Source organism: Monodon monoceros, unplaced genomic scaffold (assembly GCF_005190385.1).
Source record: "Monodon monoceros isolate NGI ecotype Baffin Bay Population unplaced genomic scaffold, NGI_Narwhal_1 Super_Scaffold_16, whole genome shotgun sequence".
Taxonomy (NCBI): Eukaryota; Metazoa; Chordata; class Mammalia; order Artiodactyla; family Monodontidae; genus Monodon; species Monodon monoceros.
Window position 1 is genome coordinate 37675707 of NW_021703772.1, and position 25970 is coordinate 37701676.

Below are 25970 nucleotides of genomic sequence, written 5' to 3' on the forward strand. Positions count from 1 at the left end.
ATTATTGCATTGGTAATGGGGGAAATTTTGAAAGGTGACAACTCTGAATGTTGTATGTGTTGAGGTTTGGCCATAAAGAATAGGGCAGCTTGTTTCTTTTAAGGGTTATGGTTACTGTTCCGGAGTCTCAGCATCACAGATAAGCAGTGGGTTCCCTGCTAGGTACCCACAAGTGAGGAGGGCAGGGTTTACAGTATGAGTGTACTTCAGTGGAAAGGAGAGGTGTGCCATTCAAGCATAATGAATAGCAGGGAAGGGCATCCACAACTTGATAATGCACAGCCCAGTGTGATCACCTTTATAAGAACTTGAAATGGGTTTCAGTCTCAATGCGCTTGGTCTTTATTAGATAAAACAGTATAGAAGTATGGCTTTTAAAACAGCTGTGTGTGCATCCGTGTGTGTGTGTGTTGGGGACAGATACTGATTTGCAAGATAGAACGTTGCTTTCTAATTTAAAGCACAAGATCTTATGCAACAAGAACATAAAGTTTTTTTACTTTAACCTGTGTCAAGAATGTAGTCTTATCTTGGAGCTATAGAATCGATCTGCTCGGTGGTAAGGAACTCCAGTCTGTTGCTCAGTTTGGCCCTGGGGTTGCTGCTAAGAGGTCTGGTATAAGGTAGAAACTGAGGCAAATGTTTCTACTTTCCTTATCTAGTATGAATAGTTTGGACAGGAATAGAAGGAAAAATAAAGTCCATCACAGATCAAAAGTCAAAATCACTTGAAATCCTGTACCTAGAAATACCTTCGCTTTGTTAACTTGGTTGGGTTAGAAAAAATGACGAGATGAGAGGGGACTGACTGAACGAATAAAAGGCATTTTAAACAAAACTTGTCTAGACTGTACTTACGGTTATTCAAGTGGCAAAAGGCAACCTAGCTAGTAGTATCAAGGGTTGGAGGAAAAGAGAAACCATGGGGAATGGTTTTATATAGTTTGTATTTTAAAGGCCAAACGAAGTGAGTAGAAGAATAGGTGTAAGAAATGAGGAACACTGGGACTTGAAAGATTTCTAGGTGCTTTTTTTTTTTCCTGGTTGCTGTTTGATCAGAGAGAATGACTAGAGCCTAAAGAGATCAACAGGAGAGGAAAATTTACTAGGTGTTATGTGCTAGGCCCTGGGCTAAGTCCTTGGATTATTTTAACCCTTAGAACAAACTTGGATTAGGAATTACTTATCAAGCCTATGCTACAGTTAGTAAACTGAGGCTCTGAATGGTTAAGTAATTGACACAAAGTCTCAGAGCTATTAAGTGGTAGACCCCAGATTTGAACCAGGGTTTAATTGAAGAGCTTAAACCAAAGAACAAGCCTGGAATGAACCCCTAAGCCAGGATCTAGGCAATTTTAAAAAACCCGAAAGCTGCAGCCAGAGAAATCAATACAGATAAATGGGGCAATTCCCTTTTCCCTTTGACTAGAATAACTGCACAAGGTGATGGCAGTTTTGGAGAGATGACAGAGAGGAGCAAGAGTATCAAGGATCAAGATGGTTCCTTCAAATACAATTTGGTCAAGACTAAAGATGCTAGTGACTAGGTGAGGAAGCAGGAATGGTAGATCTCAGGAAACCTGCACTCATGGAAATCCCTTGGGAAACCACACAAAATAACAATATAATGTCCAGGCCCCAATTGCCTTGCTGTGAAAGCGAGAAGGATTTATTTGAACAGCACAGGCTTTTCAAGGCAAAACTTTTGCAGGAGTGTGTTACAAATCTATGAGCCTGAGAGAGAAAAGGGGCATGGAGGGGACACAAACACACCCAATATTTAGCCCTGACCATGGAGGTGAACTTTTATAAAGACAGCCAGATCTGCTTTAAAAATGGATAAAGGAGTAATCAAGGAAAAAGGAATGCCACTATGAAGTCAGATCCTGCTATTTCAGGAAAAGAGTTGAGAAAATAGATTTTTTCGACTGCAGTCTGGGCAGTTCCAGGTAGGCTTAAGGGTTAGAGAATCTCAAACCTAAAACACGTCTTGGGGCACGTGACTAGAGGTATCTCTCTGGTCCTTGCAAACAAGAGCATCTCTGAACTGATGATTCTCGAACTGGGTTAAATATAAGGGACTGTCTATATTGGAGTAAGTGGTTGATGAAACCAAAAATTTTAAGAAAAATGGAGTATAGTAACTACCAAATTGAAGATAATCATGGTGAATTTAGTAGCCTTCAAAGATCTCTATCTTTGAGGAATTCCCTGGTGGTCCAGTGGTTAGGACTCAGCGCTTTCACTGCAGGGGCCTGGTTCAATTCCTGGTCGGGGAACTAAGATCCTGCAAGCCGCAACACGCAGCCAAAGAAAAAAGATCTCTATCTTTGTCACCAAAAAATGGCCTAACGATATCATTGACAGCATTGGTGCCCATCACCAATTCCTGGGCACATCCGTAGCACCTGATTTTTGTCTCTAATACTGGTTTCCACCAAACGGGAATAGGATTCTTTGAATAGCAGTGGAGTCCATGCCTTGAGACAGAAAAAAAATCAGGATGAATCTGGAACACCCTATCGCTGCCTGACAGCAAGAATACTTTCAAAAATATCCAGGGAAGTTTTTTTTTTCTTTTTAAACCCAAAGGGTTTCCACTGGCCAAGTTAGGACATTTTGAGTGTCAGTAATAACAAATAATGATAGTGAATTAGAACAAAGCCAGGAGTTCATGATGATATTCAAAAGAAGGAAGTGAATATGAAGACTAGAAAAAGATACTTCCAATATAAACTAGTGAATATTGTATGTTTAATGCCCTACTGATGTTACGAAGCCAGAATATATAAGTATGTACCTGCTTATAAAGTATAGATTATATTCGTGTTTCTATACAAGTAAAGACAGGAAGGAGTAAAATAATAGTGAGAGAACCAAAGAAAGAAAGTAGGAACTGAACCAAGGGTAGGAAGAACGAGCAGTATTGGTAGTCTCATATCATAATCAGTAGAAGGGGAGTCCAGTAACCAACTAGCACTGGTCATGAATAATCAAATGAAAGAACATCCAAAAATGGGTTTTAAGATAATAAATTTTCCAAATTCCCCAGAATTTAAAATTTGAAGTTAACCTCCCAAAGAATGAAACATTGGAGCTGAACTCAAGAACCTCATGAATGTTGATACATTCATGAGACATTTTCTATTTATACTGACAAATTGGGTCAAAATATCACAACACAAGTTAGGTACTGACAACCACACAAAACTTGAAGAGTACTTCATTTCCAGGAAAGATACCAAGTTTCTAAGCATTAAAATCTCTAAAACACAAAGGATGTAAGAACCTCATGATGTAACAAGTTTTGATACAAAAAGAAGGATAAACAACAAGGTCCTATTGTATAGCACACAGAACTATATTCAATATCTTATGATTACGCCATAATGTAAAAGAACATTAAAAAAAAAGAATGTGTATGTATATATATATATATAACTGAATCACTTTGCTGTACAGCAGTAATTAACACAGCATTGTAAATCAACTATACTTCAATTAAAAAAAAAACAAACAGAATTCCCTGGTGGTCCAGTGGTTAGGACACCTCGCTTTCACTGCCGAGGGCCAGGGTTCCATCCCTGGTTGGGGAACTAAGATCCCACAAGCCACGTGGCACAGCCAAAAAACAAACAAAAAAAGAAGGGACTCACCCTAAGATTCAAGGCTCAGAATCACATTGGCCTGTGCTGCCAGGTTACACATCCCCACCAAGAATCTAACAGTCGGTTACCAACATCCTGCAACCTCAGCTGGTCTAAGATGGTGTCTTCTTGAGTCTAACTAATATACTGAATGTCCAGAAGGATATAAAAAACTCTCAAACAGGCAACCTCAGGAGAAATAGAAATAATAAATGTAAGAAGCTGAAATAGTAACACTCATATCATTTATGTGTAAATATTATTACTATATCATTATAACTGTGGGGTTTTCTGTCTCAACACGTTTAAGACATTCAAGAGAATCTGATATATTGAATTTGCGATTTTAATTAAATGCAATTTTAATTAATTAGAAGTCTTTGAATCTATAATATTTAAATGTTCAGGGAAATTTATTTTAATTTCATACACTCAGATTGATCAGTTATATAAGCAGTATGTGAATATCTAGAGAAATGCTGTTTAATTTTAAAAGAAATTTCATTAATAAATTCATAGATTAATAAATTAGACATTAAACAAGGTACAAATAAAAGTATTTTACCCCTTGCTGCAAAGCCCCTCTGACATTTAAAAAAACAACAAACTCAAAGAATGGTCCTTACCAACACGTAAGGAATTCCAGGGCAACTGAGGGGAAGGAGTAGATGAGGGATATCAGTGGATCTATAGGAAGTTAGAAAGTTGATGGAAAAGTGATGTGACTTAGAGTTGATATAATTATAACCTAAGAACCTGAAGAAGGAATACAAGAAACAAGGTACTTAGTACCACAGAACTTCCCCAGAGATTTAGCATTTGGACTCATTGGATACTGGGAGTCTAGGGAATCAGGTAAGGCCAAGTGTGGGAGTGGAAACGAGGGTGAAATTAGCTGAAGGATTACTGAGATATTGGACTCCTAGGTCTCCTCCCGTTTCCCACACCACCAGGTAACTATTGCCTACAGTTAAGTCTCTGTGGAAATTGAATAGGAATGAACCTCAGCCTGGGACACCAGAAAGAGCAGAGAGCTGGGGTAAGAGAGGGACCTAAAAGATTAAGGGAAAGCCTACATTCCAAACTGTGAGACCCTCAGTCCCTTACTAAACTTTCAGAATGCCAACAGCCAGGCATTATTTCTACTCCATCTGTCCCTCTTCCTATTCCCAGCCCCATATTTCTCTAGGGCAAGAGATAGAATCCTTATGTAGGAAAACTGTGAAAAAAGACCTCTAGATTCTGCCATCTGGGGAGTCTGCCAGTGAAAAGGCTGGCTGACCCGGTCACCTCACAGTGAAACTCACCAGTCAATATGCCCCCTCTTAATTCCAGTAAACCGTATAGTAGCTTGCCTTCAAATATTAACGGACAAACAAGAACCATTAGACAGTTGAGGAAGCCTTCAATGTGAGAATAGCAAAACCCAGAAGGGGCCTAAGGGAAACTTAGTATCTTAAGAAAGATGAAAAAAAAAAAAAAATGAAAAAAAAAAAAAAAAGAAAGATGAGATCTTGTTTCCTTAAAAGAAGAAAGCTATGAAATAAAGGAACAATTAGAAAACCAAAAAAATCTTGGAAATTAAATCTATGGCAAATATAAAATTAACTGAAAGGTCTGAAAGACAGAATTGAAGAAATCTAAAAGGCAGAAGAAAAACAGATGGAAAATAGGAAAGAAGATACAGATTTAATACAAGAAATAAAATGTCTAAATACTCAGGAATTCCTGAATTAAAGAACCAGAGAATATGGATAGGAGGAAATTATCAAACAAATAATTGAAGGAAATTCCCCAGGACTCAAAGAAATGAGCCTGTGACTGAAAGGATCTGTAAGTTGCCCTGCACAATTAATAAAAGACAGGGCAACACGACCGATCAGCATGCATTTCCAGACTACCCAAGTTAAAGAGTAGATTTTAAAAGCTTCTAGAGACCAAAAAAAGGATGCTAAAACGAAGTACTGGTTATAAGAATGGCATCAGACTTCTCAAGAGCAGCACCAGATGCCAGAATACAATGAAGTCAGATTTTCAAATTATGGGGGATGGGAGGGATTATTGTTAATGTGGCGTTCTATACTCAATCAAGTGTGAATATAGAACAATGACATCTTCAGATACTCAGGGATTCTAAAAATTTAGCTCCCATTCGCCCTTTCTTAGGAAGCCACTAGAGGATTTCCTCAGCATTTTGAGAGTTAAAAAATAAAAAGGAAGCCAAAGATCCAGGAAACAGGAACCCCAAGAAGAGAGAGGTGAAGGGAAATCCTAGGATGATTAGGGAATTACACTTGCACAACAGCAACAGCATGGAGAGCAACCAGTTCAGATTGGAGCAGGATGAAAGGGTGGCTGCAAGTAACTGAATACCTAACTCTAAGTGACTTAAGACACTCGAGGTCTGTTATCTCATGTAACCAGAAGTGCCCACTACAAGGTTGGTTCATTCAACCCTTGATGTTAGGGTTCTGAATTGGCTTTTCTGGAATCATTGCCTCTTCCCTTTTTGTGAAAAGATGGCAGATGTAGCTGCAAACTTCACATCCTCACGCAACCAGGCAAAAACCAAGGAAGAGAAGTTTCTCTTCCAAGTTTCTTTCCACAGAGATAAAAATCTTATCTATCAAGTCCTATCCCATCAGTCTTCCCCTCAGATTTCACTGACCAGATGCCAATTCAAGAGGTTTATAAAGGTGGTGGTGTTTTCCCTCTTAAGATATGGAAAGCACAGATGCCAAATTTTAAGTCCACAGGTCACAGACTTCAGAGCAAACACAAGAGCATACATATTTGAGCCAGAATGCATGGGTTTGTCTCTACCACTTACCAAGACTTGTGTTCTGACAATACTTGGGGAACCTCATGGGTCAAAGGGATGGCTAGGTCAAGGCAATATTTGGGCATTCCTGGGTTCCCTAACCAAAATACCATGTACATACTATCATAATACCAGTCCAGTTACACCCAACCACTAAGTTAGATTCTAAACCTAAGTCTACTTATGGCACTTTAAGAATAGTGGTAAAGTACAAATTCTTATTTCCATTAAAAGTGTAGTAATACTGTACAGGGAAAAAGAGAAAATATCTGGGGTCTTATCTTTGCCACTTAAAAAAAACTTTGTTTTTTAAAAGGTGCATAATTTTTTTTTTCTTTTTTTGGCTGTGCCGCTCGGCACGCGGGATCTTAATTCCCTGACCGGGGACCAAATCCACGCCCCCTTGCAGTGGAAGCGCGGAGTCTCAACCACTGGACCGCCAGGGAAGTCCCCAAAGGTACATAATTATATACAAACTACTTATGCTCTGGGAAGATACCTCATTTATACGTGGAAAAATACTTTACCTGTGTGAAGGCATAATCAAGCTCCATGTGAGCAGACTGTAAGAATCCTTCACCACTGTATACCCACCATGTGGCAGAGAGCAGCTACTCACAACAGATTTACTGAACAAATTGATGCAAACACGCATTCGTGTAGGGAACGAACTAGTAAGTTCCCTTGCTGATCTGAGGAAACAAGGGAAGGGTAATTAATGCCAGAGGGTTGTTGGGTATGGAATGAAGGAAGGGAAGGGAATCAATATTGATTAAAGGAAGACTGAATTTTGCCCAGATTTTTTTCTGTCAAAGTATTTTAAGACATTTCAATAACCAAAATAACTGTACAAAAAATAAACAAATTAACTTTATTAAGTTACCACTTCAGTCCTTACATTGATTTGTTTACAAAAATATCAGTTTGAAATGCATTACTGAAAGTGAGTACACACAATAAATAGAAAATAAGGATGCACGGTGCTGGAGACATCTCAGCCAACTTATCTTCATCTACTGCCCACTGTTGTAGACAAAATTGGACACCAACTTATTATCCTCATGTACTGCCCACTGCTGTAGACAAAATTTGACACGCAAACAGCATTTTTGAAAGAGCAGTCGAAGTACTGGGGAGAGGGCTGCAAACTATGAGAAAAGTAGCTTAAAACTCTGGACCACTCACCAAAAAAAAAAAAAAATCACTATCTGGAAGCTAACCTCAGTATAACAGCGAATTATCTACTACTACCCACAAGAACAATTTAAAAATAAGAAAAGTGCCAGGGAACCTTCATTAACAGTATTTTTAAGTCAAAGTTTTTACTTTAAACATCTGATGATTACTCAAATATTCTAAGCCATGAGGCAGACCCTAAGACAATAAGTTATAAATAGTCTGAATTTAATAACTTAAAAGTGATAATGGTTAATATAATACACACTGCATGAGTATCTCAACCAACCTCTTTCAGGTGAGGTGGTAACTAAAAGGTTTAAATTTACAGTTTCAGTTTCTGTTCAGAAGAGTGATGTCAGTATTCTAGCAATAGTGATGACATCCCATTATTGTAAATATGCTAATATACATATTACTCTGAATTACACTTGATTGAATTCTATGTACACATGGTTCCATATTCCAAGTGCAAATTTTCAATGGTACGGGTTTATAATCAAAGCCGGTTTGACAACTGCTTTCTGACTTCTGAAAGCAAATGATGAAAGTACTTCCTAAAAGTGAATAAACTAGTTACAAGTAGGTGACCATTTCCTTTTTCTCTTTACGTGTGATGAACTTCATGAAGCATTAATTCCCGAGGTATATTTGTTTCTGGACCATACAGCTTACATGCTCTTCTTTCAAAGGCAGCTACCATCTGCTTTACAACTTCATCGAAAAACAATGTGGCAAGCTGAGAGTGTAGAAGTGAGCGAAATTCAAAAGAAATCTGTAGGAAAATGTTAATAATTATTTTAGAAAGATCTTTCTTTTACTCAATCTCCACTTAGGGTAATGGTGTTCACACTGTGAAATGTGTTACTTGGCCCAGTACCTAAGGCAGAGCTCTATGGGTCTATCTAGATGAGATTTTAACATCCCTCAGAAGAGGGAGATTTGTTTACTGCAGTAAGCACAACAACGGCTAAACAATAAGCTTAAGTAAACAAGGCCAATGAATCTCATTTTGGGGCAAAGAGTCTGCTTTTATTAAGTTAAAGAAACCTGGAAAAAAGCTTTGCTAAATACCATGTTTATCACTTTGCCTTCTTATTAATATGCCCCTTTTCGAGCTACCTTACCTCCCAAAAGTAAATAAGGGAAGTGATCCTTCTGATACGGTATTCCCATGAGAAGTAGTAGCAGAAAGATGAGATTAACCCACAAAATAGATGGTGAAGGTGGTTCAATCTTAAAGTAGACAATGATTTAGAACTTTATATCCCCTCAAGACAGAATTCAAGGCAACCCAGTTTAAGAAATAATATCTTAAGGACCTTAAATATCCATTAACTTCTGAATGTTTTAATTTTAAAATAATTTGATTTATAAAAAAGTTGCAAAAACAGTACTAAGATTTCTCATACACCCATCACCCAGATTCCCCTATTTCAATGTCTTATATAATCACAGTACAATTAAAACCAAGAAATTAACAGAGGGAGTTAATATTACTAGATAATAATGCTATTATCTAATCTAGAGAGGTTTCATTCAAATTTCCCCAACTGTCGCATTTTCAATTTTGCGATGAAAGCAACTTAAGAGCTGAGAATAGCATACAGTAATTTACTCAAAATTATAACCATTTCTTCTTAAAATATTTATTTGGTTGGTTGGTTGCGCTGGGTGTTAGCTGAGGCTTGCAGGCTCGTTAGTTGTGGCACGTGAACCCTTAGTTGCGTGTGTCTTATAATCTATGGACTTGTAAAAATTAGAAAATAGAGAAGGGATGACTATTCAAGGTTTCAAGGAATAAAACAGAAAAAGAGAAAGGGTCATTAGCATTCTTTTCTTTTTTTTGGCCACGTCGCACAGCATGAAGGATCTCAGTTCCCCAACCAGGGATCGAGCCTATGTTCCCTGCAGTGGAAGCACAGAGTCCTAACTACTGGACTGCTAGGGAATTCCCCTAGCATTTTTTCTTATAAAATTAGTGCAAAAAAAAAAAAAAGTGCAGAAAAAGGTATTCAATACTCAGAAATTTGAGATTTTTAAAAAAATGTCTTTCAGTAATTGCTATGCACGTAGGTTATTAATTATGACATCTGGGTTCTAATAAAAATGGATTACTCCTTCTTTACCAACTTCACCTGATGTTTGGAACAAATAGAGGGCTTTATGAGAGACTTACTGAAAAATCCAAAGTACAAGTTCTTGGGTAGCCAGGAAGACCTGGGCTAAAACGCCATACAGTCTCCAAATGATTGAAGAGCTTCCCGTCAGTACAGGATGCCTAGAACAAAATGAAAAAAATAAAACCACAGTTAAAATACCATTTGGATTGTGTCCAGAATCTACAACTGAAGATGATTTCTTTGAGAAGTAAATATTTTTATAGGTCAGACCACAGGTGACAAAAACATCTCATTGTTAGCTTGGTACTAGGAAGTGATCTCTGGCCAATATAAGCCATTTTCCTTTCTCCTGGGATCCCCAAGATTGCCACTTGTTCTCTTCCACTGCTGTCACCCACTGTGCTACTTAGAGTTCTCCTCCCACAACAAAACAGGGAGTGACTACCTGCAAGTTTATTTCCAGCTCTGCCACTTATAAGTGATCCTGAACAAGTTAATTCCCTGTACTGTATTTCCTTAATCTGTAAAATAAGTATAATGCCTGTCTTATACCATCAGTACGAGATGGCTAAATTTAACATTTGTAAGGCATTTGGCACAGATTCCTAGAACAATTCTATAATTCTTCTTTGCAACTCAAAGATTTCCTATCAGTCACATTCAGTCTTTCCCTAACTCATTATTCTTTATTTCTAGAGGCCTCTATGGTTCCAGTTTTCCTGAAAGTGTGGCCCTGACCCTTGTCCCTGACCCACTGCTTTCTGACCTCTCTTCTGTGCTCATGTTTATTTTACATGTGTGTGTACACACTGAAACATAATACACAGTAATACTATGTGCAGTGCATCCTGACATTTCCCATTCTATATCATTAAAAAATGTTGGTTGAGACCCATTAAAGAGTTGCCTCCTGCAGTGTGAAAAATGGTGGCCAGAACCATAGTTACTAGTCCATTGTTAGAACATGTTATGACCTTGAATGAAGTTCAGTTTCAGGGCTTCCCTGGTGGCGCAGTGGTTGAGAGTCCGCCTGCCGATGCAGGGGACACGGTTTCGTGCCCCGGTCTGGGAAGATCCCACACGCCGCGGAGCGGTTGGGCCCGTGAGCCATGGCCGCTGAGCCTGCGCGTCCAGAGCCAGTGCTCCGCAACGGGAGAGGCCACACAGTGAGAGGCCCGCATACCGCAAAACAAACAAAACAAAAATACTTTAAAGAATTCAGTTTCTTTATTACTATCCTAAGATGCCATCTGGGCCTTATTATACTAGTAGACAATTGACCTCAAGAATATCTATCACCTTCCCTCAGAAGCAGGCTATTTTTTTAAATTCTTGTTTCAGTCTACACTCCCCTCCTCAATTAAGCCTTAAGTTTTCAGCAATTCTGGCAAATCCTGGGGCCGATAAATGATCAAGCCCCTCTACCCCCTTTCTTTTGGATAAGTTATCCCCCTCAAGAATTTAGACTGTCCCTCTCCTGAGGCTACACACTACAAAATATATTGCAAAATAAGGACCTGCGTAGGTAAACTCTGTTTCCCCCAAGTAAACAGTCATTTTTTCTCCCATAGCTATAGCCTACCTAAACACAGAATATAGGATTATTTCACTGACTATATCTGGATCTCTCTAAAGATGGTTCAAACTGGGGGCTAAAGAGCTAAAAATCCATTTGCAGTTTATTCCTCACTTCCTCTTCATCTAAACCCTTTTGAATTAATTATCAGATGGTAACACGGTAGAATCATTATAAACTGCATCCATACTAAAATGCATTTAAAAAGATATGCTCTATTTACACATTTATAAAAAGAACATATTACTTTAATTTTTAATATGGAAACCAGTGAATGTTTTAAAACTTATTTAGACACGATAAAATAAGTCATTAAAATACTAACTACTTTAATAGCTGATATGCTAAGTCACTGGGGAGAAGTAAAAATTTTCTTCAAAGAGTTTGGCTTTATATATAGTTCAATAATGGCCATCCAATTTTTAAAACCATCAAAAGTCTATAATAAAACCGTATTGTTTCAGTTATCCAACTTCGTTTATTTACTTTTTTTGTTTTTGGCCATGCCTCACAGCTTGTGAGATCTTAGTTCCCCAACCAGGGATCAAACCCATGCCCCCTGCGGTGGAAGCCTGGAGTCTTAACCACTGGACCACCAGGGAAGCCCCTGTTTATTTACTTTTATTTTTAATTTTTTAAAACTTTTTAAATTACCCAACTTTAAGATAATGCATTCCACCTTTCTTTACAACCACATAAGAAGCTTATAGGAAATTTAATAGTGAAGGAGAAACAGCTGTTGGGAATAATCACTATAATATAGCACCTTCCTCTGACCACTTTTTCACAAAATGTGGCAGTGCTATACTCATATCAATAATCCAGCTCAAGGACCCATGGATTTTTACTGGGTTTTTTTGATGTTGGGGGTAGGAGTTTATTAATTAATTTATTTATTTTTGCTGTGTTGGGTCTTCGTTTCTGTGCGAGGGCTTTCTCTAGTTGTGGCAAGCGGGGGCCACTCTTCATCGCGGTGCGCGGGCCTCTCACTATCGCGGCCTCTCTTGTTGCGGAGCACAGGCTCCAGATGCGCAGGCTCAGCAGTTGTGGCTCACGGGCCTAGTTGCTACGCGGCATGTGGGATCCTCCCAGACTATTGGTACGTTTTGATAGGGACAATACTGCCAAAGATCTCATTCCTAACAGAGATACTGAACACAGTAGGAAGGTTTCTGGCCATTACAGATTCAGGTAGACTAGAATCACTGACATGTTAAGTCACAGGCACATTTGGGGCAGCTAACGATTCACAGAAAATGTCACATGGCTTCTGCTGCTTCCTCAGTTATAATAATTTTTATTATATGTCACATATGTGTATCAGGTATTAAAATCCAGAACCTGAACCCAGGGAAAATTGAAAGCTGAACATAGAGAGTTGTGTGTTATTCTCAAATATGTCTTTAAACAATAAACTAGCACACTAAGTGAGACAGCTTATTTTAATGGAAAAATAGTTTTGGAATCAGACACACACAGTATGAATTTGTGTAGGGCTCTTAATTTCCCTAAGCCTCATAAAATTGAGATAGCAATGACTATCTAATACATATTATTATAATTAAAAAAAATAGTTTCCTCCCTCCTTGGCAGTGTTAAAAGTTACTGAAATTATTATGAACATCTGTGGATCTACAATAACCCAAGAACACAGTAGTGAGAACTTCATAAACAAAGAGGCCTCATGACTCCTGTCATTGTAGTACTGGTGCTGAGGATACAGAGAGGAAAAAGAGGATCTCCCATTCTCTCAAGTAGCTCGATTTTGTCAAGCAGAAATACAAATGAAGAAAGAAATTACACTACAGAGTGATAAGAGAAATAAATAAAGCACGTGCAAAGCCCAGAGGAATCACTGAGGTAGAACTAGTCATCTATATGAAAGGAAAGGGAGAAAGCAGGTTGGAATTTGAAAGATTAACAGGCAAGGAATTTCCATTATAGGTAAAAGAGGGAACAATATGCAAAGGCACAGGGCTGTGGAATAAGCACTATATGGTTCATTCATGGAAGCCAGGGAAGGAAAGAAAGCCAGCAGGAGAAAATGAGACTTTAGAGTTCTTTTAGTTAGATGCAGGATATGTTAAGATCTAAGTTATGAGAGTCTGAATGGTAAGAGACTGAGGTCAGGGGACTCAATTTTAAGATTACAGAGATATTTGCTGCTGTCAGACAGACTAGAGTCTTGGCTGTGTAACCTTATCTAACTCTTCTAGGCCTTAGTGTACTCAACTATAAGATGGAGAATAAAATTTGCATCTCAAAGGGCTGTTGTGAAGAGTAATTCAAGTAAAGCACTATAAAGAGCTCAATATGTTAGCTATTTTAAGTGGAGTATAGTAGGTGAAAACTCCAGAACTATGAGGCAAACAGGTGAAAACAGTCGTAATAATGACAGAGTCCCACAGTGGGGCACAGTCTTTTAAGTGGAGTTGAAGTTTTGAGATTGCGACTAGGATGGACTCCAAGGTCTTAGCTTCACTGGACAGTATACTCTTTCTGGTATGAGAGTTGCTCCTCCTCAATGCCTGACAAAGAGGTGACGAAGGAATTTAGCTCTGGCCAATTACCAAGAAATGATACCACCACTAAATCCTGTGAGCACAAAACACAATGCAGCTTTGAAAGTCTTTGGTCATCACATCTAGAAATTCAAAAGAAATCGGCATTACTCTATGGAATTCTGCCTTTTTGTGTGTTGAAGTCTGGGTACCTTTTCTAAATGTGTACCCTCCTCTGAGAAGAGTAAGATGCTTAATATATGCATGCAACAACACTTGGCATTTCAGTACCTGGTACATGGCAGGATGACTTCAACAATGTTTATGTTCTCCACATTTATATCTTTTCTACCTTTCTACATCCTCTCACCACTTTCCCTTCCTTAACTTAAGAAAAAGTAGTGCAAGTATTAAAACATTTCTCACTTGTGCGGCCAAATCCTTCCTGTGGGTCAATAGTCCTCAACAGAAGGACAAAGGAAAAAGCTTCTAATTTCCATGTTCTAGTTAAATTTCTATTTGGAAAGAATAATGCTAATATTGTGTAAAATAACATGATTTAAGAGATACAATAGTTTGTTTTTTCCCTCCTCCTATTAGTTTAGGGAAGTCTTCTTAATGCTATTATACTTTAACCCATTTAACATAATATTTGAGGAATATTTAAAAACAACAAAAAACAAAACCATTACCTTTACCAAATGTGGTTTCACCAAGGTTACCACTGATGTATAGCGCTCCAATACAGGTGGAAACCCAATTTCTAATCGTGTTTTGCAGTATCCAGATCTCCTTGATATTACATCTGATTTTTTGCACCAAGGAACAAAATGCTTGTAATCCTCCATTCCTGATACTACATCATACATTTCCTGCATAGAATATCTTAAAAAAAAAAAAAGGAGAGGTGTTAACTGCATCTATTTATATGGTATATGTACACTTTAAATTGAATATGAATAAGGTTTACTATGTATGAGGCAATAAATCATTTGGCACACATATAGAACCACACTCTGGGATGAATGTCTTTAAAACACAGAAAATAAAAGGATAAAAGGGAGCTAAACATATGTCTGTAGCAGAGCTTACAATGTGGCAGACCACAGGTTGAATCTGGCTTGCAGATATGGTTTTTAAAATTTTAATTAGTAACCAGCATTTAAAAACTGAGCCTTTGAGAGAAAAAAACTAGAAGCAACCTAAATGTTTATTTGGTTGATAAACATTAATAATTGCTTAATAATAAATGGTTGATGAATTATGGTACACTCATACTGTGGAACTCTATCAGTTATCTAAAGGGATTAAGATCAGATGTACAGTTGACCCTTGAGCAACACAGGTTTGAACTGTGTGGGTCCACTTATACACAAAGTTTTTTCAGTAAATTTAGTACCTGTATTTTCATTTTACCGATCTTTAAATTAAATGTGAGGGAAAGTTTGTGTTCAATTAGAGATCACAATATGTGGAATCAAAAAAACTAGGGTTTGAGTCTTTATTTTATTTTATTTTATTTTATTTTTTGAGTCTTGATTTTATCCAAACTGTTTCATCAGCTTCCTGCCTTTGGGTGAGTCATTTAACAATTCCTCGTTTGGAGACAGAAATAGCAGTATGCAGATTTTTTTTACTGTGTGGGGGTCTGCACCCCCTAAACACCCCACTTTTCAAGGGTCAACCATATAGTTTAGAGCAAAGAGGTTTACAATATATTGCTATGTGAAAAAAGGCACACTAAAGCAGACGGGATATATATGATTCTATTATCTATTTGAGAAATATTTTAAGTGTATACTATATTTCCTCAATTTTAAACATTCGGGATTTTTCTCCCTGAAAATAATTATGTTAATAGACTGTCTGTAATGAAAACACATTGAAAAAGTCCTAGAAGGATACAGATTAAACAATTACCAGTTGTTAATTCAGGAAAAAGAAGTAGGAGTAAAAATAGACTAAGTCTTTTAGTATACATACTTCTAAATTGTTAAGTTTTTATACAAGTATGTGATGATTTTGTAATTAAGAAAAACATCTATTCTATACCACAAAAAAAGGAAACCTCTCATTCTTTTTATGAGCCAGCATAACATCTGCAAACCCAAGCCTCACAAAGCACATAAAAAAGAAAATCTATAAACCCACATCACCTGTGGCAAAACTTCTACATATCAGCAGATATAATAGAGCAATATATTTTTTAAAAAATACAACAATCAAATGCAACTCATTTAAGGATGTTTGGATGGTTTAATACTAAGAATTATATTATTATAACCATATTAATTAGTCAAAGCAAAAACATTATATGATTCCCTCCATAGATAGTTAAATACCAGAAGCATTCCTATTGGAGTTAGAAATAAGACAAAGGTGCTGTATATCATCGTTATCTGACATTTTTCTGAAAGTATGTCAAAATAATTAAATCAGAGCATGAAATATGAGGCACATGTGTGGAAAAGAATTAGGCAAAATTATAAATTGGCAGGTGATATGACTATCAAATCAGAAGCTAATCAATTCAGAATTTAGTTATGTAGCCTGTTGAGAAATATATAAAAATTAATATCGTTCCTATACTAACAAGTAGAAAACAGTAGCATAGAAATGCAAAATACATAGAAATACAACAAAAAACCATCAGGGTTTAAATGAAAAACCAAACAACAAAAACATTGTGGATGCAAGTAAAAGACAACTGAATGAGAACCAGACACATATAATTCTTGGTTATAAAGACTCACACTGTTAAAACATAATTCACCTCAAAATGATATAGTAAACAACGACATTCTAAAGTTTAAAAGGGTACTTTTGGAATATGACAGAATGAGTGTTTATACATATTTAATCTTTATGATCATGAAATGAGGCCCACAGCAGAGGGGGGGAAATAAACCTACCCTCCCCATGTTCTCAGACATTGGGAAATAAATGCCAAAATAAGTCCCATGAAGTATGAAACCTGGTAGCCTGGAAGCTAATTGTCATAAAAGTAGTCTGCACTAAGAAAGCAGTATAGCATAGCAGTCAAGGGGATGGACTTTGTAGTCAGAAAGTACTGTGTTCAAATATCAACTCTAAAACATAGTAAGTCATGTGACCCTGGCTAGGCTGCTTAACCTCTCAACTTCATTTTCTTCATCCATAATTGAAAAATACCTGTACAGGTGTTTTTTTTTTTTAATATTTATTTATTTCGCTGTCCAATCTTCATTGCGGCATGCAGGATCTTTCACTGCGGTGCTCCCTTGTGGCGTGCGGGTTTCTACTTGTGGCATATGGGTTTTCTCTTCTCTAGTTGTGGCGCGGGCTCCAGAGTGTGTGGGCTCTGTAGTTTGTGGTTGAGGCGTGCGAGCTCAGTAGTTGTGGTGGCGGGCTTAATTGCCCTGCCACATGTGGGATCTTAGTTCCCTGACCAGGGATCGAACCCACGTCCCCTACATTGGAAGGTGGATTATTTACCACTGGACCACCAGGGAAGTCCCTACAGGGTTCTTTTAAGGGTTAAGTGAAATAGTTTTAGCATAATGCACAATGCTTACTAGGCACTTAATAAATGGTAGCTATTATGTGTTTATGTCAAATATGGGGGAAGACGGAGATCATTAGATAAGACCAATTTGTAATAAAAAGAATTTTAACACGAGAAAGAATAAGGAAGCAAGAAAGAATAAGTAAATATGGTGGGAAAAATAAGCTTAGGAGTCATGACACAACATAATCGCTTCAGTTTCCTCATCTCTAAAATGGGAATAATACCTAGTTCACATGGCTATTGTGAGAATTAAATGAAACAATAAATATAGAGCCCCCAGCAGTGCCTGTCAAATGGCAAGTACACAGTAAAAGGAAGATGTTATATTTCTGATTCAAAAGGAAAGCAGACCAATTCACTATTTGATTTCTCATCCTTTTGTTGCCATGTCTCTTTTCAACAGATACCAGCTGATGCAAAGATGTCTACCTATCCAAGTATTTACACTTGCTTTATGTGGCATAATTGCTGGCCACCCGGAGGCTACAATTACATAGCTGTAACATGACTAGTTCTTGCGAATAATATCTGAGAGTAAGCACTGGGTGTCACTTCCAGACCAATATGATTAAGAACCACGTGTATCTTTTTAAGAGACTCTGAAGACTAAGGAATTACAAAAGTCACAAGTTGGATGGAGCCTGGCTTCCTGAATCACTACTCGAGGATTGCTGCCCATGGATTGGGAATACCCACTTCAACTTTACATGAGAAAGAAATAAACTTTTGGGTTTTACCTGTATGGTTGCTAGCATTACCTTAACTAATACAGTGACTATCCAGTAATAACGGTCAATTATGTGACAAAAGTTATGAGTATGCCCAAAGTTCTTTACTGCAGAAAAATTAGAAGGGAAAAAGCAACTAAATAAAATGAATGAAAAGTACTTTTAGAAGAATTCATGTAATATTTAATGGTCTGTTGGGAATTAAGACCCCCTTGTAGAAATTCCCATATGAAGGACTGCTTGATTTCTGGTTTAGCAGATCTGCAGACTCTCTATACTCTGCTGTATATACCCCTAGATGAGGGGCCAAACCTGGCCTGCTGCGTGGCTCTGTAAATAAAATTTTATTAAAACACAGCCAGGCCCATTTATTACATATTGTCTATCGCTATTTTTGGGGTACAGTGACAGAGTTGAGTAGTTGCAACAGAGACAGTATGGTCCACAAACCTATTTACTAACTGGCCCTTTACAGAAAAGCTTGCCAACCTCTGCTCTAGATGGTAGGGGCCTCTTAGCATGTTTATATGTACTTACCTAGGTATGTGTGTATGTGAGGGAGCTATACAGACATATCTGGCTCAACATATCAGTAATGTTGCCACTATAAAAAAGAACCGTGTACAAAAAATGCAGGTCATAAACAGTCGAATTATTTCCTTTAAATGTCAAGATTTAAATCTATCCTATAGAGTTACCACATGACTACATTCAACAAATATTTATAAAACGGCAAGGGCTAGAAAATTAGAGCTTAGTCTGTAAGAAGAGAATCTAGAAAAAAAGAGGCATGATGTTCCATAGAAAATTGTGAACACGCTCTTTTAGTACAACTATTATTTTATACAAACCCTATAATTCTCCTCTCTGAATATTCTTTTCTTTTGTTTATTAATGGTGCAGCAATTCTGAAGAAAGTTCTTGCATATATCTCCTTAGGCAAAACTGAGGTATGTAGTGGAAGAGTTCTGCTCATCAGTATACCACAGGAAGCTAAATATCTAAAAAGACAAAAAGTACCTGATTGAGTAACATTGACAATTAAGAGAAAACACAAACTATAGAGATTGTAAAATAACAATCATACTTTAGAAGACTGTGCAACCTTAGAATAGTCCTGAAAAAATACACACACACACACACACACACGAAAGCTTCTAAAGCACCATAAAGAAACTAAAAAGGGACTTCCCTGGTGGCGCAGTGGTTAAGAATCTGCCTGCCATATATATGGAATCTAAAAAAAAAAAAAAAAAAAGGTTCTGAAGAACCTAGGGGCAGGACAGGAATAAAGACGCAGTAGAGAATGGACTTGAGGACAGGGGGAAGGGGGAGGGTAAGCTGGGTCGAAGTGAGAGAGTGGCACGGACATATATATACAGTACCAAATGTAAAATAGATAGCTAGTGAGAAGCAGCCGCATAGCACAGGGAGATCAGCTCAGTGCTTTGTGACCAGCTAGAAGGGTGGGATAGGGAGTGTGGGAGGGAGGGAGATACAAGAGGGAGGGGATATGGGGACATATGTATACATATAGCTGATTCACTGTTATACAGCAGAAACTAACACACCATTGTAAAGCAATTATACTCCAATAAAGATGTTAATAAAAAAAGAATCTGCCTGCCAATGCAGGGGACATGGGTTTAAGCCCTGGTCCGGGAAGATCCCACATGCTGTGAAGCAACTAAGTCTGTGCACCACAACTACTGAGCCTGCACTCTAGAGCCCGTGAGCTACAACTACTGAGCCCACATGCCACAACTACTGAAGCCCATGCGCCTAGAGCCTGTGCTCCACAACAAGAGAAGCCACCGCCATGAGAAGTCCACACACCTCAACGAAGAGTAGCCCCCTCTTGCTGCAACTAGAGGAAGCCCACGCGCTGCAACTAAGACCCAACGCAGCCAAAAATAAATAAAATAAATAAATTTTATTTAAAAAAAAGAAACTAAAAATACCAGCTTACAGTTATGGTTAGAAGCTTCTAACAGAAAAGGTATCTCTCCCAGAAGTTGGCTTTTAGTCTGCAGTCATGTTTTACAACGTATTCTTACCCTAGGCTTTCTAGGATATTCATCATCCATTTTTCAACTCATCTACTCAGCTTGTTTTCCCAGCTGGATCCACAGGGGTTTCCTTAATTTCTGATCTACTCTATGAGATTTGAAATTAGATCTTGCTCTCCCACTGGATATCTGGTGGCCCTGTCAGACCTGCTGCTCAGTTATCTTTTACCTTCCAATCTCCATTTCCATGTGTATATGTGAAAACATATGTCAAGGTAACTAGAATGTTAACTGTTTGGGTGCTTTGTAATATAGATGCCTGATATGCTTCTGTTCACCTAAATGTTTTCAGCCTTTATTCTAATAAGATTATTGCATAACTGTTTTACACTACTATTCGTGCATTATTAGTTCACATACTTATTGAGCGCCTATTCTGAGCTAGGCACTAGGGATATAATGGTGAATAAAACAAACATGAAGATTACATTCTAGTTGGGGATTCAAAAAAGAATCACTAAAATAGAAATGGGTGTGGGGAGATGTAATTAGGACCTTCTTTAGACAGGGTGGTCCAGGAAGTCCTCTGAGGTTGTATTTCAGCTGAGAAATAATGGATAAGGAGTCATTAGCCATTCTAATAGATATGTATGTACATAATAAATGCGTGTGCACATATATATAAAATCTCTCTCACACATACATGTGTGTATGTACGTGGGAGGAGAGGTAGATACAGAGCATTTCAGGTACTAGGGGAAGAGCGTGGCAGCATCCAGACGCTAAAAAAGACTAACAGTGTAACAGCAGTATAGCAAGCCGGGGGAGAGCACCATGAAATAATGTTAGAGAGACAGGTTGGAGCTGGATCATACTGGGGATTATTGGTGAGGATAAAGCAATTTGGAATTTATTCTCAATGAGATGTTCTTGAAGTGTTCCAAGTAAGAGAGCAATATTTCATTAAATTGCATCTTCAAGTTACTTTTTAAAAGTGTAATGGAGTGGCCTGGTGAAATCTCACATATGAAATTTGATTTATATAAGATATGATTTACATATAAATAAAATTTCTTTAAGGACACTAAGACCCTACAGTTTGGCTGGAAGAGAAAATCAAGTTAAAGAATGATTGAAGAAATTGGCGATATTCAGCCAGAAGATAAGAGGTGATACTTGAGACTATGGCTCCAAAAATACAAGAAAAAACTTTTGAACAATTAAAGCTGTTTATAAAAATTGGGTACACTCATTCCAAAGGTAATGAAAGAAAGGTCAATGAAAATAGTTAAGCTAAATGCTTCATGACTATGGAAAAGAATCAAGCATATGAACTGTATGAATGAACTTAAGTCTCTTTTAAGATAGATTCATCTCCTAGAGAGAATAAGGGTGTCATGTGTTCCTAAAGATCTTTAAAAATATGATGTTATGTGAATTTTAAAGGCAGTGATAATATTTTTAAAAGCCTACTGTAATTTTTTTGAGTAAAGCTATAGAGTTTGCTTTAAAGTGGAATTATGCCAATAAAAGTGACTGACAGTTATTCTGCTGAATGAAGCAGAACAGTGGAAATAAAATAGGTAGGCAGGGACTTCCCTGGTGGCGCAGTAGTTAAGAATCCCCCTGCCGGGCTTCCCTGGTGGCACAGTGTCTGAGAGTCCGCCTGCCAATGCAGGGGACACGGCTTCGTGCCCTGGCTCGGGAAGATCCCACATGCCGCGGAATGGCTGAGCCCGTAAGCCATGGCCGCTGAGCCTACGCGTCCGGAGCCTGTGCTCCGCAACGGGAGAGGCCACAACAGTGAGAGGCCCGCGTACCGCAAAAAAAAAAAAAATAATAATCCCCCTGCCAGTGCAAGGGACACGGGTTCGAGCCCTGGTCCAGGAAGATCCCACATGCCGTGGAGCAACTAAGCCTGTGCGCCACAACTACTGAGCCTGCGCTCTACAGCCCGACTGCCACAACTACTGAGCCCACGTGCCACAACTACTGAAGTCCGCACGCCTAGAGCCCGTGCTCCACAACAAGAGAAGCCACCGCAAGGAGAAGCCCACACACCACAACGATGAGTAGCCCCCGCTCGCCGCAACTAGAGAAAGCCCGCGCGCAGCAATGAAGACGCAACACAGCCAAAAATAAATAAAATTTAAAAATTAAAAATAATTAGGCAGTTAATTTAGCTTCCCCCTTTAAAAAAAAAGGACACAAAATATAATTTAGAATCTCTGGTAGCCACACAGATTATAAAAACCAAGCTTGGTGTTCAAAATGCCTAATCACCCATTTCCCTTCTAAGACATTCTTTAGATGTCTTTAACTGTTTTAACAGTTTTCTCTATTTCGCTTACTTTTCGTATAGATACCTTCTTATCTATTATTGGAAGCCACTTACGTGGCAGATACTATGCACAATTATGAACAATTTTCTGATAAATCAGACCAGAAAAAGCAGCATCTGAGATAAACCTTTATTAAAAAAAAAAAAAATAAGACCCTTGCTTCTGAAGAGGTGAACTGGGTGTTTTGGAAACTTACTTTTCACTGTATATGGTTTTGAATTTTGTACCAGGTTCATGTAATACGGTCCCCCTATCCCCCGAAAAAGAAACACACAATCTGAGTACAATCATAAGGGAAATGCCTGTGTTTAAAGCAAGTTAACAGGCGTTTTCTGATCGGTCTGCATACAATGGTTACAATGCCCTGGACTGCCCATCTATTTTCACATATTATCAAGAACAATATGTCTTCAACTGCAATACGAGAACCATACAATCGTATATATGGTTAAACCACGAAATGAAAACTGGACCAGATGAAGGACAGTTTTTTGGTCACTAATCTTCCAATACTACATCCCAAATACTCTACTACAATAAAGGCCAGAATCTATGTTAATGCTTCAGCCTTGCAATGAACTCGTAAACTCTCTCCCTCTTCATTATCATAAACAGTAAATATTTTATCCTGGAATTTAAGCCTTAATTTGATCACTAAAGCAATTTTTAGTTTTGTTTATTTGCAAGCCAGCATTTTATAAGAATAATACAAGCAGATCTAAAGCATGATACAGTATGTTCTGCTTAAAACTTTTTCAACCAATAAATGTCTAAAAGGATTTGGAGTTGGTTGGGTTGTTGGTATTTAAAAAAATTCTTCACTGAATCTAAATGTCCTGGAGCTCAACCAGATTTGTGCTTTCTCCCTCCACCCCGTAGTTTACAACTAAATTAATTTTAAACGTTAACTTTAATTTTCGAGCATAGTTTATTAAAATGGCATTAATAAAAGGAGACTAAATGGTAGAAGTATGGAATCTTTCGTGTCTCCACCTCCATCACCTACCGAAAAAGAACCAACCAGGAAAATCGAAGGCAGACTCTGGTTCAAGGTTACAGGACTTCTAAGTTACAATGGCATGGAAAAAAATCCAAGTCCCCGGCTTCGGTTTAGTTTAGCAAGCACCAAAGGGCGGGGGCAAAGACCGCTACCAGAAACTGGGAAAGCACGTCTGGCCATCGTTTACGCTGGGGGAACAAAGGGGGCCTTACTGCCAGGCCACAAACTCCCACACGCCCATCAACCCGCAACTCCTGCGCCGCAAAGTTATCACTTTCCGAGAGCAGCAGCCGTAAGCCATGGGGAGGAGGCCGGAAGAGCCCAAAGGCACCCCCGCCGAGTTGCTTTATCAGCTGCTTCAAAGTCGCTCAGCGGATGATTCACCGCCTCTCGCGAGGGCAGCGAATCACAAACACAAGACCGGGAGCCCGTGACAGGCCGGCGAGCCTCCGGCCAAGGGGGTGGGGGGAAACGCGCGGCCCTGAGAAGGCAGGAGACCCTTTCTTTCCAGAGACGCGGAAACGCATCCGGTCCGCCTGCCCCACCCCAAATGCCCCCAGTCCCCTTGCTCAGCAGGCCTGGGCTGAAAACTACCCTCGCCGCAGCGCCCGAGTTGTTCATTACCTGACGTTCCGCGCAGGCCCCTGCGCAGGAACCGGGGCTCCGGCCGCTGCCGCCGACTTCGGACGGCATCGCGAGACCACCTTTTTTAGGGCCCTCTGACCGGTCCGAGCTGCCATTATCATCTGACTAAAACCGGTCGCCAGTAAGCCGGGACCAGGCCCACGGCACCGCCCTCCTCCGGCGGCCCTGGCCACCCGGCGCCGCCGCCATCCAGCCAATCGGCGGGCCCCCTGAGCGGTCAGACACGCCCCTTCTCTTTCCCCGATTGTGCAAAGCTGACGCACGCTCCCACTACCGCAGGGCCGCCTGTAAATGCGTTCGTCATCCTGCCGGCCAATCAAAGGGAGCGCAGGGCCGCCTAGACGCACCCCTCTCCGCCGGCGGGTCTCCAGTTCCCGCCGCGCGCTCTGGCCCCTTACGTAAGAACCACCGTGACCTCTCACCTCACCTCCCGCGCTGGAACTCTTCCCCGGATTCGCCAACTGCCGCGGTTCTCTTGGGTGCGGCTTCCGGTCGCGAGGCCTGCCACGTGATGCCAGCCCAGGGGCGGGAGGAAGCCCGAGGTTCTGGCTGTTGATTATGTAACTGTCCAAACCGGTGAGTGCTGGGCGGGACTCGCCATGCTTGCCGGCTGCGAAGTCTGGCCGTCAGTCTTGCTGTTAATGACTACCTGACGTGCTTACACTGTGAGGTTGTTGTGAGGGCACCATATGGTCACGGCCTTAGGGAAGAGACTCTGTTCTATTTGCCTTCTTCCTGTGTGGCCAACATTTTAATTGGTGTCCGTGTATGGTTTGGGTTTCCCTTCCTCCATACAAACCAGACTTTGCTTCGATTTACCCATTTCAGGAATCATTCATCAAGTCTTGACATTTTTTTCCCTTTTGTTTGTTCCCAGGTACTTATTTAATCTTTATATGTCATAGTTTCCTGTAAACCGTAAAGTGAGAATAGCAATACTACTTTCTGCATTCTGCTGCTTAAATGTAGTCAACAAATATTTATGGAGCACTCACTGTTCGCTGTTTTAGGTGTTGGATAAGTGACCAAAAGTCTTTACTATCATAGAGCTTATATTCTAGAGTGGGGGAAATCAATTAATATAATACAATGTCAGATAATCGTATGCTGTAGAAAAAAGTAAAGCAGGGAAAGGAGATGGAGAGGGATAAGGTGGGGTGCTGTTTTATACAAGGTGGTCAGATGGGCCTCTGAGGAAGTGATAATGAACAGAGGCCTAAATGAAGTGAGGAGGTGAACGATATGACTGTTTGAGGGGGAAAGTATCTTCAGGTGGAGGGAACAGCAAGTGCAAAGGCCCCAGACAGAAACATTCTTGCCTTGTTTTATGAGGAGCAAGGGCTTTGGATCACAGTGAGTGAAGAGAGTGGTAGGAAATGAGATCAGAGGTAGTGAGGGCTTTTTCATAGTACTTGGGAGGCCGTGGTACCAACTTTGGATTTTACTCTATGTGTGAAGGGAAGTCATTGAGGTGACTTCATCTGATTTACATTTACATAAATATTCTAGCTTCTGTGTGTATGTATGATTATTATTTTCTACTCTTGCTTTGTTCATTGCAGTCATCCCTTACTAGATGCTTTGTGGAGTGAGTTGAAACCACCAGCTACAAAGAACGTCAAGCACTTTTTTTTTAAAATGCATTTATGTATTTATTTATTTATTTTTGGCTGCCTTGGGTCTTCGTTGCTGCGCGCAGGCTTTCTCTAGTTGCAGAGAGCAGGGGCCACTCTCCGTTGTGGTGCACGGGCTTGTTGCGGAACACGGGCTCTAGGCGGGCGGGCTTCAGTAGTTGTGGCGCATGGGCTTAGTTGCTTCATGGCATGTGGGATCCTCCCGGACCAGGGCTCGAACC

The 25970-nt window shown here is 39.4% G+C and overlaps 1 protein-coding gene across 2 annotated transcripts; it reads right to left on the reverse strand.

The window, feature by feature from the left end:
- Nucleotides 1-7319: 7319 nt before the first annotated feature.
- On the reverse strand, nucleotides 7320-24589 carry COQ10B (coenzyme Q10B). 2 transcript variants are annotated; one of them, XM_029224657.1, is made up of 5 exons: nucleotides 24538-24589; nucleotides 18971-19120; nucleotides 14537-14729; nucleotides 9824-9925; nucleotides 7320-8419 (listed from the first exon to the last, which is right to left on the reverse strand). In XM_029224657.1, the coding sequence occupies exons 2-5, from the start codon at nucleotides 19093-19095 to the stop codon at nucleotides 8252-8254; spliced, it is 588 nt and encodes a 195-aa protein (XP_029080490.1). In that variant the 5' UTR covers nucleotides 19096-19120; nucleotides 24538-24589; the 3' UTR covers nucleotides 7320-8251. The 2 variants fall into 2 exon arrangements, with proteins under 2 accessions (XP_029080490.1, XP_029080489.1); XM_029224656.1 differs by lacking the exon at nucleotides 24538-24589 and adding an exon at nucleotides 24095-24526.
- Nucleotides 24590-25970: the final 1381 nt, after the last annotated feature.

Bases quoted from the DNA above. Each gene is read 5' to 3' on its own strand.
- COQ10B (XM_029224656.1), bottom strand. From the start codon at position 24,216: ATGATAATGGCAGCTCGGACCGGTCAGAGGGCCCTAAAAAAGGTGGTC. The intron at 19,121-24,094 runs GTAATGAACAAC...TTGTCTTTTTAG, and splicing joins GGGCCTGCGCGGAACGTCAG to ATATTTAGCTTCCTGTGGTA. The intron at 14,730-18,970 runs GTTTGTATAAAA...TTTTTTTTTAAG, and splicing joins TCAGAGAGGAGAATTATAGG to ATATTCTATGCAGGAAATGT.